Source organism: Carcharodon carcharias, chromosome X (genome assembly GCF_017639515.1).
Source record: "Carcharodon carcharias isolate sCarCar2 chromosome X, sCarCar2.pri, whole genome shotgun sequence".
Lineage (NCBI taxonomy): Eukaryota > Metazoa > Chordata > Chondrichthyes > Lamniformes > Lamnidae > Carcharodon > Carcharodon carcharias.
Genome location: NC_054507.1, coordinates 15,061,683 through 15,077,247, shown reverse-complemented (window position 1 = coordinate 15,077,247; position 15,565 = coordinate 15,061,683). Strand labels below are relative to the sequence as shown.

At 43.1% G+C, this 15,565-nt stretch overlaps 1 protein-coding gene across 5 annotated transcripts in view; it reads left to right on the top strand.

The window, feature by feature from the left end:
- Nucleotides 1–4,626, top strand: part of LOC121273276 (formin-like protein 3) — a 194,775-nt gene extending 190,149 nt beyond the window's left edge. For 4 of the 5 annotated variants that reach the window (XM_041180340.1, XM_041180339.1, XM_041180338.1 and 1 more), the window contains one exon: nucleotides 413–4,626. In XM_041180340.1, the coding sequence (XP_041036274.1) occupies nucleotides 413–477 (65 nt within the window). In that variant the 3' untranslated portion in view covers nucleotides 478–4,626. The remainder of the gene's footprint in view (nucleotides 1–412) is intronic. The other variant, XR_005941969.1, reaches the window with a different exon arrangement.
- Nucleotides 4,627–15,565: the final 10,939 nt, after the last annotated feature.

Below are 15,565 nucleotides of genomic sequence, written 5' to 3'. Positions count from 1 at the left end.
CAGCTCTTTGTTAATGGTGAGTCTTTGACCATCTAAACTCTGAAGGCAGAAGGAGAGAGTGTGGGAAATGGAACCATTTAAGTGCACCATAAGGGGGAGTCTTATATCGCACCCAGTTTGTACTATACACCAACTGTGGCTGATTTTGAGCCCATTTGAAAACAAGCATCCATTTCCCAACACCTCTATCTGTTAGCTGGATAAATGTGTGTGCATGCTTACGCACAAAGATACCAATAACTTGCCATCATTTTAATTGTATATAACTCATTAGCTTGCCATTGTTTCAGAGTTGCTTCCCTGCAGCACTGCTTTGCCTTGTTGCTTGATTGTCTCTTGTTGTCCAACTGGCAGAGTGAAGTTGTTGGTATCAACTGCCTCTACCCTTCTCTTTTGTTTCTGTCTCCCACAGATCTTAGAAGTCAACCGTACCGACGCGCAGATGCGGTGATGCGACATGGGTGGAAACACCTCTGAAGAAAAGAGTTGGGGGGAGGGGAGGGTAATTGTGACCAAAACGACAGTGTTATTGAAACTGTTCCATTGAGGAGCATCTCGGGATGAACTTTTTTTTTTCTTTGGCTCCCAATGACTCCCTGAAATGGCAAATTTCCTGCACATGTATCTTCTTAATCCACTACAGGCGGGTGTGCACGAAATGGCATTGTGTGGAGAGAAAACACGAGAGAGAACACACTCCCCTTTATTTTGTCCTTGAGGGGAAAGTACGTTTTTTTTTAAAACCAATCCGCGTAACCTGCTCACCACTTTACCAGTGAAATTATCCAACTATGCGTTTGAGATGCCAGCCCTTCATCAAAGCTTAAAACTATGAAGGTTAGGAGGAAGCACACCTCTTCAAGTCTTCTCTGTCCTACTGAGAAAAGTGTTGGCTGGTCTCATCAAGCTTGGACGGCCCGTGAAATTTGAATGCCTTGTTGCGGCAGTATTACATGGACACATTAACCATGGAGTTCTTTCTGTTCTTATAGACTTAATTAATTTAAGGTATTTTTCCATTATTACTCCTATATTTTGTACAGTGAATTTGACCTGTGGTGATTCCAAGGAAACTTTGGAATCCATTATTGCCAAAGTAAAATGGCCACTGACTTCATCATCAGAGCGTTATCTTTTCCTTACATTGAATTCAAACCCATTTAGAATTCTTTCTGAGCATTTCCAGGTGTTTAGGCCTCTGAGTAATGCTGTCTTGATTTACTTGGAAATCAGAACAAAAATACCATCCAGTTAGACTTGCAGCTTTTTCAGTATTTTTCTCTCCCAGATTATTCAAGAATAAACAGGTGTAGGGACAAACTTTCCTTCCCTTAAGTCAAATTTCTTCACATTTTTTTTGATTGTGTGTAGGGTCTGATTTTAGAATAGCGTCACTAACCTTCTGCAGGGTGGCTTCAAGCTGATCTAATGCAAAAACATGGTCCGATGAATCCAATCTTGACTTAATCCAAGTCCAGGAAATTGAGGAGACATCCAATTAGAAATCGGTATTCTGTTCCAGTTCAGGCATTATTGACGCATATTCCATGTTTTTGGTCTTCCTCTGCACAGTATCTCCCGTTGGAAGTAGCAGAACTGAATGCAGGCTAGAGAATTGCCTATCCTATTAGCACAGCCCATCAAACTCCCATGCAATGTTAAGGTTTGCAGTTAAGTCCTCTGATCTGTCACTAGTTTTATTTCACGTATGCAGTACACTATAGGAACATTTGCACTTAAGCCCAATATTCTTAAACAGCTCTTGGATCAAACCATTAATTCACCACCTCAAACTACTCCTTCACTCCGACCGCTGGTGACAGCGCCAGCAAGGAACCATGCTGAGTTTGCTGACCTGAGCTGGGCTGACTTCTGACCTCCATCCAGTCAACTAGGCAGTAAGGAGCTCTCTCTCGCTTGGTTGTCGAGTGGGCTCTCGCTGCTTCGGCTCACTGGGTTGGGCTACCAGAGAATGGCTGGTGTCTGTGGAACCTTTACCTCAGTATGAGTTGGTGGTAAGGGGGCTGGGTGGGGAACAAAGGCTCAAGTGGAAGAACAAAAACTCTCTGACTGGGTGCAGTTGTTGAAACCAAACTCTGTTCATTGGGGCTATCCCTACCAGTTGGTGTCAATGGTTATAGTTGAAGTTCCAATACCAGTGACTTTAAGGAAAACTCCTGGAAGCTATCAATGGCCTATTTTGGGGAATAGGATACTTCCCATCTCAAAGAGGGTTACAGTCTTGAATTGAAGGCCAAGATTCAAAGGTTTACATGTAACTATGAAGCATTTAAGATACAATTTACTGCTCAGGTGTCTGAGGTCATTTTGCAGAAGAGGAGAGAAAATGCAGCGATTGTGTTTTTTAAAAAAATCAGCCTTGCACCCTAATCCAATTTGTGGTTTCAATGCTTAGTTCTTAGTTTTTCTTAGGTTTTCTTTTCCATTCTTAATCAGCTGCATCACAAAGGAGGCCATTCAGCCTATCCCTTCTTTCCCAGTGCTACCTTCTTAACTGGATCCATCTACACTGATCCCATTTCTCTCCTCTTTCCACATATCCTTTAATCTTTTTAATCTGTCCCAAATCTTACCTAATTCCTCTTCAGATGCTACAGTTTCTGCTTCAACAGTCACTTCTGGTAAAACATTACATCTTCTAATAACTTGTGGATAAATTTTGACTTCATTTTTCCCATGATAGCCCATAGTCTATGGTTCTTATTTTTACTGATCCAGCATCAGTAGAAACAGTCTTTCACTTTTTATCCTGTCAGAACCTTTCATGAATTTGGAAGCCTCTGTCAGATCCTCTCCTTAACATTCTCTGTTCCAATGTTTAAAAAAGCCCCACGTTATCAAGCTCTTGCATCTGATTCCTTTTTTATTTATTCATTCATGGGATGTGGGTGTTGTGGGCAAGTCCAGCATTTATTGCCCATCCCTAATTGCCCTTGGGAAGGTGGTGGTAAGCTGCCTTCTTGAACAATCTGGCGTAGGTACACCCACAGTGCTGTTAGGGAGGGAGTTCAGGGTTTTGAAGGAACTGAACGGTGATATATTTCCAAGTCGGGATGGTGTGTGACTTTAAGGGGAGACTTCCAGGTGGTGATGTTCCATCTAGGTGGCAAAGGTCACTGGTCTGGAAGGTGCTGTCCTGCTATCATTCTAATGATTCTTCACTGTTCCCTTCCCAAAGGCTCCAATATCTTTCCTATAACGAGGTGCCCAGAACTGCACAATAGTCTAACTGAGGCCTATGCTGTACCTTTTACAAACTCAACTTCATTCATTGTTTCATTACCTTTGTTTAAAACGCCTCCAAGTAACTGTGACTGCTACAAGTTAACAATACACAGCAGCCCTGCAGAAACCCACATCAGATAACTGTTCCCCTGCTGTATGTGCTACTACTGAAGATGTTAGTATGACGTTGCATTTTATTTGATGTGATGTCCTCTATAATGCTCTTTCCCTGAGTACTGTTTGGGTTTAACATCTCTTCTGTGTGAGCAATAATACAATATGGACAGAGCTGCAGGTTCAGTCCAGGCCCCTGAAATGTACTTTACTAAAATGGGCATCTGGATTTGTGCTAGTGAAAGGTTGCAGCTTTATCTAAATAATACATATTTGAGTCTGACCATATCAAGGCCTGATACTTGTTTGGGCACTTTAAAAGTGAACAGACTTTTGGCTTTCTCCCTTGGCAATGTTCAGCCTCCCTCTCTGTGTCTCTTTCTCTCATGTCTGTGTATATGACTCACTCTCACACTCCCACTCTCGGGCTCGGGCTCCCCCTCGCTCTCTCTCGGATTCTTTAGGCTGAATTTTCGCAAAGGACCTTTGAAAATGGTGGCAGGACCTAGAAGCAGATGTCCCGCACCTATTTCTGAACTTTTTGCTGTTAGGGGAAAGCGGGCGGGGTGGGATTCTCACAGACAGGAAGCCTGAACTCAGGGTCATTTTAATTCGATGGTGAGTTCAAACATAACCCATTTTGGCTGGTCTCAAGGGCCTTAACCCACAAGGTGGGTGTCACGAATTGACATAGTAGATGTAAATGCTCTTGAAGGATGCATAATGTCTGTATAACTCTCATGAGCTTAAGTTTGTTTTAAATACCCTGCTCTTTTTTAAAAAAAAAGCTGCAGCCCAATGAGAATTTTTTAAAAAAAACCTCTGCTAGACTGCGTTGTTTGACAGGTGTAGGTTAGAGAAAAAGCATAGCGTCTGGTTGTGCAGTTTCAATAGAACTCTTTGTTGACATTTCCCTAAGGGCTGTTGTTATGTCATTGTGAATGCTTGGCTGAATTTCAAAATCTGATGCCTCAACAGAGTGTTCCGAGTTCACGGTTTGGCCGCTTAAAAAGGCTACTAAAGGATTATCTGCCCTTGATGTGGATACGGAATAGAAGCTCCTTTTTTATGAGAGATATACTACTTGAGATTTAAAAGCTTTGTATTAATTTTATGAATGGGAGATTTTTACACTATCAAATGTATAGGAGTGAGAGCAGTATTACATTGTTAAAATTTTCTTCTTTTTCATTTCTACATCCTCCTGAGGTCCGCCCATGGTGGATGCTGGGTGACTGGCTATGGAGGTGGCATGGTCATGAGGGACCATGTTTGGGTTGGGCGGGGGGTGGGTGGGGGGGTGCGCGGTGAGGGTGTATGAGGGTTAGATGGCTTAGCTACTAAAACAACTGGGATGAATTCCCTGAGAATGAGGTGGGCCTTCTAACCAGTCCACCTCAACACATGTCTGTCCCCGTGGTCTCATGCGCTCTGCGCCTAAAGTCGGTGGGCCTGACTTGTCTCCCGTACCTGCCCCCCAGCCCAAGAGCAAAAGCCGCACGTCTTGGGGCACTTTTTATTGAGGTAGGTCCAGTAAGCCAGGAGATTTCCCGAATTGAGCTAGCTGCCTCAGCAGCCAAAATTCAGCTCGCGCATATGTCTGTGAGTGTCTATCTCACTCATTTTCTGGCCTCTCACGAGCCCTTTGTGTTTGCCTTATTACAGAGCTCTGCTCACACCCCCAAAAAGCCCCAAACCTCATATTTAATGGACATGACCGTTGCACTGTCTTTAAATTTAGCCAACTTTATTACAGGCGTTGCCAGGCTGATCCAGCAAGGCAACAAATCCCATTGAGCAACTGAATAATTATGATCTTCAGAATGACTTAAGTGTACACCAGTGACCCCAAATCTCTCAATTATTACTGAGTAGGTTTCTGAGGTAGAGGTTGAATCTCAAGGTGGGGTATCGATGTATTATCAGCCGGTTCACTGATTACAGTGTCCCAAACCCGGTGCGAGAACAGTTTTATTTATTGGATTTTTTTTAAATTATGTTTTTAAACGTTGCTGTCCAAAGACTACAAAATTATTTAAAGCAAGGTGTGTGTTGTTGTTTCAAGCTAATTCATTGGCCTTCCGTTTTCCAATAAAATAACCCTAACAGCAAACTTTTTAAATGACACTGTTCAAAAGTTTCGAACTCTGGATCTGTGTCACGTTTTATTTTTCAATTTATGCTGCTTTCCCCCCATGTATTCACTGAATGTTCCAGTGATGTCATGTATTGAATGTCTTTACATTACTTATTTAGCTTGTGACATCATCCAGGAGAACAAAGATGGGGGAGATGTGGGGAGCAGTGACATAGTAGTAAAGGCTGAGTGTAGACTCAGAATAAATATGTATATTTTTTTAAATTTGAGTAAGTCTGCCCATCAGTGGTCATTATTTAAAAAGTAAGCTGTGGACTTGAGGGAAAATAGACTTCAAATAATTCATACATTCCTTGTACAAATCCACAAGGTTGCCATTTTATTTTGTCTTTCTGGTATGTATTACGTATGAAGTATTTAGTTTGTATTTTAACCATTCCATTCTGTTCCAAACTCTACATTCCTGTAGTTATCTGTATGCTTTTGTAATTGTAAAAAAAATAACCTGTTCAATGCATTCCATTTTCCTTTTTTTGAAAAACTGTATTTTTAAAAACTATGCCAAAGTTGAGGCTTTCAGCCACAAAGCAATACTGTACATATTATTCTTAATAATTATTATAAATTCAGCTCTGTGTGGTCTAATTGTTGTGATCTATGTTTTTGCATTTTTAATGGAAACTTGAAAGATTCTCCAGTGTGCCTAGTGACTAAAAGCTAGACTTGCCATTCCTGGGACCATCATATCTCGTGGCAAAGTAGCATTAACTATTGGTCTCCAACTATTCAGCATCAAAGCAAAGATACTCATGTAAGACCTTTTGTGCTTACATAACAGCTTGATAGCTCCTTCAGAAAGGAGGAAGGTCAATCTGACCCAGTCCTTAACATTTTCAAGGTAATGCATTGTTAGAGATGTGGTGCAAAGCTTTGACAAGAATGTAGCTAAAGTGCTCATAAAAGCTCACCACCTCCTCCTTGAAGCTACTAATAAGCCTTGGTTTGTCAACGATAACCCCTTTAACCTGGAAGCCATTTTATTTTCCAATGCTCTTTGACATGAAAAACAAGTTGCCCAAATAATCACCCTACAGTACACCAGCGGAGATATTACTGAGTAGTTCAAATCAGGCAGAGGTTATAGTGCCGTATCTTGGAAACGAGGGTAAATCATATTGTAAGGTCCTTCCACAATGTAGCAAGGGCCCAGAGTATGCATGTAATGCACTAAACAACGACTAGGAATCTTCATTTAAAGAGATTAACTTGTAAACAGAGCTTGAGAGCAAATGAGATGAAGGAGATTGATGTGGTTGATAAACTGACATGTTTACCTCACTGATTCATGAAGTAGGTCACTGTATGGGCAGTGTGGCTGTGTCATAGAGACCAGGTGGGTTGCAGATATATAGTACTGCCTTTTAGTCCAAGGCCCACAAGGATTGGTGCAGCTTTGACCATGCCTGACACTTTTAATGCTCTAGATATCCATGCATCAAGCTTATTCAACCTTGGCAAAGGGTCATGCCCCCACTGTAAAACCGACTCACCCAAATACACCGGAAGTAGGGCTTACTGTCATTAAAGAAAAACAAATGTCCTTCACCCCTTCTCAACTTAATGGTGGGAATTTGTGCTCGCTAATTGTTAAACCTGAGCACACTAATCTGTGCACAGGAGGGATCAAGGATGCAGGTTTTGGGGACTCTGATTAGGGATGCTGCAATATTTGGTAAAAGCACAATCCACAACAGTCCACTTGTTAATGAGAAAAAGTCATATCTGAAACACACTTTTATTTCCCAGACATAGCCTATCCTCCTAATTCAGACCATTTTGATTCACTCACTATGTGAGAAGCTGAGGGAGCCAAAATGTTATAGTCTGACCTAGAAAAAAGGTCAATTTTTTATTTATTTATAGGACATGGGCATTGCTGGCTAGGCCAGCATTTATTGCCCATCCCTAATTGTCCTCATTCAGAGGGCATTTTTAAGAGTCAACTTCATTGCTGTGGGTTTGGAGTCACATGTAGGCCAGACCAGGTAAGGATGGCAGATTTCCTTCCCTAAAGGACATTAGTGACCCAGATGGGTTTTTACAACAATCAATGATAGTTTCATGGTCATCTTTTAATTAGACTGATTCATGAAGTAGGGGCAGTGTGGCACCGTGTCATAGAGACCAGGAGAGTTGCAGATATACAGTACTGCCTTTTAGTCCAAGGCCCACAAGGATTGGTGCAGCTTTGACTTAACTAAAAGGTTAGACTTTTAATTCCAGGTTTTTATTGAATTAAATTCCACCATCTGCCGTGGTGAGATTCGAACCCGGGACCTCAAAGCATTATCCTGGGTCTCTGGGATATTAGTCCAATGATAATACCACTGTCCATCCGTTCTTTAAATGGATCAAGGAGAATGATTGGGAATCAACCAAATGAGCATTTAACCTGAGATATCTTTTGAGGAGAAAAAGTAGGGTTGTATGACTCGTGTGATTTTAAGCTGTTTCATATGTCCAAATGTTGAATTTGGGAAGCTTATTTTTCAGATGTTTGAACCAAAAGATTCCTTCACGCTAGAAGCACAGCACAACTGGGCAGCCTGAATGTCAGAGGTTTCACCCTGGATAGCTGTGGTGTCTCGACAGAATTTGCTGCAATAACTGTGTCCCCACTGTTATGTACCCAGTTTTTAGGCCCAACTGCTGTTCACCATGTCTGCAAAGTTACTAACCAAGTGCTTCTTCCTTCAACACATTTTCCTTTACATGCCCGCTCTCCACTCAGACCTAGCATCAACAACAGCCTGCATTTATATAGCACCTTTAACATAGAACAGTGATCCAAACTGCTTTACAAAATCTGACACTGAGCCACATTAGCACATTTTAGGACAGACGAACAAAAGCTTAGTCAAGAAGACTGGTTTTAAGGAGCATCTTAAGGGAGGAGAGAGAAAGATAGAGAGGTTTAGGGAGGGAGTTCCACGTATTCTATGGTATTTAAGATCAAAGTTGCTTCTGCCCACCACAGCAGATTGAGACTCAAATGGTACCAGTGAGCCACTTTATTAACTGTTAATATAGTTGTTGCAGGTGATTATGGAGAGACGCTACAATACAATCTGGATGTAAATGACAGTGAAGGGCTGATTTTTCTGGCACTACCCCTCTGAGGCCACAGCCAGTGGAAAGTTGCATTTCAAGTCACAACGCAACACCTCCCTCTTCTGGCAGACGTTCAGAACAACGGGCACTTGGTTCTTCAGCTGCAAAAAGATAAATAAGTGAAAAAGATGGAAAAGGAAACGCAAAAGACAAGAGACGTCATGAACTGAGAGTGAAGTTTGGGTATTGTACAAACTTTGAGGTAGCTAAATGTTAGTACTGCAGTAGTTTGAGGATGGAGAATCTTTTGAAATTGGGTTCCTTTACCCTTTTTGTTGTAGTATAAGAGACTGTTTGATCCAGATGATCTCTCGCTGTTTCAGGATACGAGAGTTCTTCCCGTATTTTTCATGGCAGATCACTCTGGCATCAAAGCTACGTTCACCAGGGTAGTAAAAACTTTAAGGCGGTGATATTCATCTATGCCAGTAAAGAAAGACAGAACTTGCATTTCTATAGTGCCTTTCACGATCTAAGGACATCCCAAAGCGCATTACAGTCAATGAAGTGTAGTTACAGTTAGGAAACATGGCAGCCAATTTGCACACAGCAAGCCCCCAGAACAGTAGTGTGATAATGGCCAGATCATTTGATTTTGTGATGTTGGTTGAGGGATAAATATTGGCCAGGGCACCAGGGAGAACTTCCCTGCTCTTCTTGAACATAGTGCCATGGGATCTTTTATATCTACCTGAGAGATTCAGACTGTTTTATCCAAAAGTGCAACACTTTCTGAGAACTGGCCCTCTGACAGAGTAGCAGAGAGGGAAAAGGCCAGGAGGGAGGAAGAGAGCTGAACGAAGAGAGAGGAAAGAGAAAGGTAAGGGAGCTTTGGAAAGGAGCAGGAGAGAACATAACATTCAGCCAGTCCTTCAAGCCTGCTCCACCATTCAACAAGATCATGGCTGATCTGTTTGTGTTTCAAATTCCACATTAACATCTAACCCCGATAACCTTTGATTCCCTTGCCTAACAAGAATCTATCTACCTCTGCCTTAAAGATATTCAATGACCTCCCCACCACCACCTTCTGAGGCAGAGAGATCTACAGTCACACAACCCTCAGAAAAAATTTCTCCTCATCTCTGCCCTAAAAGGGCAACCCCTAATTTTAAAACAGTGCCCCCTAGTTTTGGACTCACCCTCAAGAGGAAACATCCTTTCCACGTCTACCTAGTTGAGATCATTCAGGATCTTATATACTTCAATCAAGGCACCCCTCACTCTTCTAAACTCCAGTGGAAACAAGCCAGTCTGTCTAACCTCATAAGGCAACCTGCTCATTCCAGGTATCAATCCAGTAAACATCCTCTGAACCGCCACCAATGTCTGCTGAAGCCAAATCCCAGCACAGGGATGTAGATGGCCTCCAGACTGCGAGTGGGGGCAGTGCTCCAGATAACAGTTTTAAATTCCAACCCCCCCCCCCCCCCCCCCCCACCCCCCCCACCCCCCTACCCCTCTCCACCATGGCTGGGACTGAAATGGTCACAGCTACAGCCACAGATTACCCTGTGGAGGTGTTTCCCCTCAAAAATAGCAGCCTAACATCTATGGTTGGGATAAAATTTGGGCTCGATTTTCAGGGAGTCAGGGAGACCTTTAAAAATGGTGGCCCATTCCTGGCTCTCCCAATTTTCACCAGCACAGGATAAGGGTGTGTGCTGATGAGGGTTGCAAGCCTGCACCCTGTGCTCCTGAACTGGGCCAGCTTCATTGTGGGGATAAGCATTTCCTAGCCCTCTGCAATTTTTGTGGAGTCGGGTCAGCTTTTCAAGCACTCGTGGTTCACGTCTCCATTATGCATTATTGGTTGAGAGCCCAGACAACCATTACTCTGTTGAAACTGCTGCACCCCAAGGAAAACATTTCTTGATTGACAGCTCTTTCTCCCTGATCTATTCTGTCAATTGCACAATGTTTATTTACACAAGAGGTTTCAAATGCTTGCAGTTTCTCCTATGGATACCTTAAAGGTCTGGATGATTGACAGTTTTATAAGGCAAACTTTATGAATGAACGATTGTTTAAAGCTTTTTCATGCATGCTATTGTTTTAAGGTTCAGTGTTTCACACTCTGTCTCTCTCTTTCTCCTATTCACTTCAGCTCTCTCTTCTGATGGGGCAACCGATGGCTCCGCTCTCGGGAAGCCCCTTACTGTCCTCAATTGGACGGCAACTATGCATCCTGACCACTGATTGGCCAATTGGTTCAAAAGCGACGCCAGGTCAGGACCCGGAAATTAACCCGACATTGAAGTCCTGACCCCAGAACAAAAATCCAGCCCAGCTTACTTTACATAGCTAGAAATGTTTCATTCTCTCTGGGACTGTCAGTTCCCTTTTGAGAGACTGTAGTGACTCCATGGGTGGGATTTTCTGACCCCGCCAGCAGCGGGTATCGTTTCGGGTGGGACGGGAAAACTTGGAGATTGACCAAAAGATTTTTGGCCGCTCTCCAAGTTTTCCTGCCCCGCCCGCAACGATGCCCTCTGCTGGTGGGGCAGGAAAATCCCAGCCCATGTTTTGTTAATGTGTTCCAGAGGGCAACGATTCTGTGAAAAGAGTCATTTTCCTGCTGCCCTCTGGTCCTATCATCCCTATTTGTCTCAACTAACCTATCCACCTGGAATGTATCCAATTCCCTCATCGTTTTAAGAAGCTCAATCATGTCCCCTCTAAGTCCACGTTGCTCTGAAGTAAATGACCCCAACTCTTGAAGCATATCATCATAACTAAGGATTCATAAAGTTTAGTATCAGCCTGGTTGCCCTCCTCTGCACTTTCTTTGCAGCCTTGGTATGCTTCACTATGTGAGAGCAAAGTTGGACGCAATTCTTCAAGTGTGAACGTATCAAAGCCTTGTATGGCCTAGGTACCAGACCCATTGTGTTATACTCAGTGAGCAATTTGTGCTAAAACCCCTTTGCTTTCCCTTTATCCATTTTATATGCTTCAAATGCGTTGTCAGCAATTAGGCTCGACAGGCCATATGGTCGACTGCTCCTATTTCTTGTGTTCTTGTCTCGCTCTCTCTCAGTCTGTAAACCTTGATGTACACCCCTGCATGATGGATATATGCCCAGAGTTCCCCCACTCCAAATCTACAAGCAGACACTTGGACACATTGAAGGACATACGTCACAAGTAGTTTATTCCAGAGTTCCTGCTAAGCTGCATGGCTGCGTGATACTGTGCAGACCTTATTCGGGTTAAACAGCAATATTTTAAATTAAAGGTTGGCCCATTTCCCAATTTATTTAAGTCGGCTTCCAATCTATTCATTTGGTCTAAATTGCTAACTGCTGTACACATTTTTATACCCAGTCAAATAGATTTTTTTTAAGGTCACTTTCTCAGATTGAACAGCAACTACTTGTTCTCTAATTGCAATTACATATCCTTTGCACATAAAACTACAACTCCTCCTTGTTTTTAAACCATGAACTCACCCCTCCCTATCACTCTAATCTCCCCCAGCTTTGCAACCCTCTGCGATCTCTGCGCTCCTCTAGCTCTGGCCTCTTGAGCATCCTTGATTTCCATCGCTCCAACACTGGTGGCCATGCCATCAGTTGCCTGGGGCCCTAAGCTCTGGTATTCACTTTCTAAACATCTGCACTTCACTATCTTTTCTGCTGTTTTCAGATGCCCCTTAAAACCTATCATATTGACCAAACTTCTGATTATCTGTCCTCGTGTTTCCCTTTGTAACTCAGTGCCAAATGTTGTTTGATAATGCTTTTTTGGAGCGCCTTGGACACTTTGCTACATTAAAGGCGCTATATAAATACAAGTTGTATGATATCCTGTACATGTAAAGCTACACTCCCTCTTTTGTGACCGAACCTCTCCCTGCAGTAACCAACCAAGTTTCAGAGAATCAAGATTCTCTTGTTGTAATTTATTAATTTTCGGATGTGGGCATCACTGGCAAGGCCACCATTTATTGCCCATCTCTAGTTGGTCTTGAGGTGATACTGGGCTGTTTTCTTGAACTGCTGTTACCGGTTTGGGAGAACCGAGTGGATCATTAGGCCACTTCAATGGGTGGTTTATAGTCACCCACATTGCTATGGGTCTGGAGTCATGTGTAGGCCAGACGAGGTAAGGATGGCAGATTTCTTTGTGTATTTAAGATCGAGATAGATAGGTTCTTGATTGGTAAGGGGATCAAAGGTTACGAGGAAAAGACGGGAGAATGGGGTTGAGAAACTTATCAGCCGTGATTGAATGGCGGAACAGACTCGATGGACCGAATGGCCTAATTTCTGCTCCTATGTCTTATGGTCTAATTTCCTCCCCTAAAGGGGCATTGGTGAACCAGATGGGTTTTACAACAGCCGATGATGGTTGTCATGGTCATCATTACTGAGACTAGCTGCATGTGGTTGAAACATTGGAAATGTATTAAGAATTTCTAGCATACCTCACATGGATTCCCATAAGCAAACTATGGTACCATGGTCACGCAGCTGGAGACTGAGACAAATGAAAAGGGAGGTGATGAGATGTTGCTTCAAAACCCTTTTATCATTGATCTGCCAGGTCCATGCAGCTCTTCGATACACTCACAACTTCCTTTCTCTCTTTCGCACCCTGTGTACATTGAAAGCTTGTTTTATCTCATTCTGCTCATTCAGCAGTATGTTCACTTTAAAAATAAAACTCCAGAAGTTAAGAGAGAAACCAAGATCTGACAGCAGCACAGAAGAATTGCTATTCATTTTTCTAAAAAGAAAGAAAGGACTTGGGATATGTAATGCCTCTAGTGACTGCAGCATGTCCCAAATAGCTTTAGAGCCAATGAAGTACTTTTGAAGTGCAGTCACTTTTGTAAGAAATATAGCAGCCAATTTGTGCACAGCAAGCTCCCACAAACATTGTGATAATGAGCAGATAAACCGTTTTAGTGATGTTGATTGAGGGATAAATATTGGCCAAGGCTCTGGGATAACTCCCCTGCTCTTCTTTGAAATAGTGCCATGGGATCTTTTGCATCTATCTGAGAGGGCAGATGGTGTCTTGGTTGAACATCTTGTCTAAAAGACAGCACCTCCAGCAGTACAACACTCAGTACTATACTGGATGTTAGCCTGCATTATTTATTGTGCTCAAGTCCTGGAGTGGGACTTGAACCCCAGAGTACATGATTGCCAACATTGTATATTGAGAAATTGCAGGTACGTTGCTCACAGTTTAGGAACATAGGAGCAGACGTAGGCCATTCAGCCCCTCATGCCTACTCTGCCATGTAAATAGATCATGGCTGATTTTCTATCTCAATGCCATCTTCCCACACGGTCCCCACTATCCCTTGAAGTCACTGGTATCTAGAAATCTATCGATTTCAGTCTTGATCATACTCAATGACTGAGCTTCCACAGTCCTCTGAGATAGAGAATTCCAAAGCTTCACCAGCCTCTGAGTGAAGAAATTCCTCCTCATCTCAGTCTAGACTACCTCTTATTCTAAGGCTGTGTCCCCTGGTTCTAGACTCCCCAACCAGGGGAAACATCCTTCTTGCATCCACCCTGTCGGGCCCTGAAAGAATTTTGTACACTTCAGTGATTCCATGTGGCCATTATTTTCTGGGGTGCATGGTGGTAGCAGGAACACCCATAGAAAAATAGGAAAAGAAAGATGATCAATTTCCTTTGCTATCAGTGCTGAAAGTAGTCTTTGTCAATACGCGCCATATTACTTTGATAGCAGTGTTCCTATTGTTCTTCATGAGTGTGAAATACAGGATATTCAGTGAGGAAGTAAGACGCCAAGCAATGCTCTGTCAACAACAGGATGTCTCTGGAATAATGAATGTCACAGCACAGTGTCTCTAACCTTATGAGAGAGCCTCCATAACAAAGCCATAGATAATTTGTGTCAGTCATGATGCTGCTTATAGAATCATGTCACACTGCATCCAGTTGAGTATGTTCATTGTAAGCTCCCACAGCCAAGCAAATCCGAATCTGGTGTGGCATGTTTCTGCGATGTTGGTGGATTGGGCAAAAGTGGGTATTTCAAAATGCAAGACAAGTTATTTTCACTACACAAAGGCGACTGGAAAAATGCCAGGAAACCTCAAGAACTCCCCACCTGAGTTGACCACAGTAATGCTCAGTAAAGTCACGTAGGCTCAGGAATAGAAAACTGTAGCTATGCAAAGTGGATAACAAAGAGAATCCCTCCCTCGCTCCTAAATTTGTGTCATTCAGTCTGATGGCATCATTCAGATGAGACATTAAACCCAGGCGCTGTCCGCCCTCACAGGTGGATAAAAAAATATCCCACAGGCGCTACTTTGAAGAAAAGCAGGGCAATTCTTTCTGCATCGCGGCCGATTATTTAACCCTCGACCAGCTTTGTGAAGAACACGTTTATCACAATGCTGTTCGTGGGAACTTGCTGTGTGCAAACTGGCAGGCAGTTAGGGCTGCCAAACCTCCTGGAATGGCCAGGAGACGACCGGAATCGGCATCAATCTCCCAGTGGCCAAAGAAAGCATTCCAGGAGATTTTGAAACGATATTTTAAACAAATCAGTTGTGTAATTTGTTATCAGCAACCACCAAGAAAGGGAAAGAAACTCCAACTCCCATCATCATGAGGTGTTGCCACGTGGTGACATCACATCCTGAACAGTGCTGCCCAATCAAATTCAAACCCTAAACCAAAAAAAAGCCAGGAGGACTCTGGCTGGGATTAGAGTGGGCTGCGATGGGATTGGTGGGTTTTAAATTTCATTAAGGGATCGGGAATGAGCAGCGAGCGTTACTCCGGCTGTGACGGGAATGAGTGGCAAACGTCACTCCGGCTGTGACGGGAATGAGTGGCAAACGTCACTCCGGCTGTGACGGGAATGAGCGGCGAGCGTCACTCCGGCTGTGACGGGAATGAGCGGCGAGCGTCACTCCGGCTGTGACGGGAATGAGCG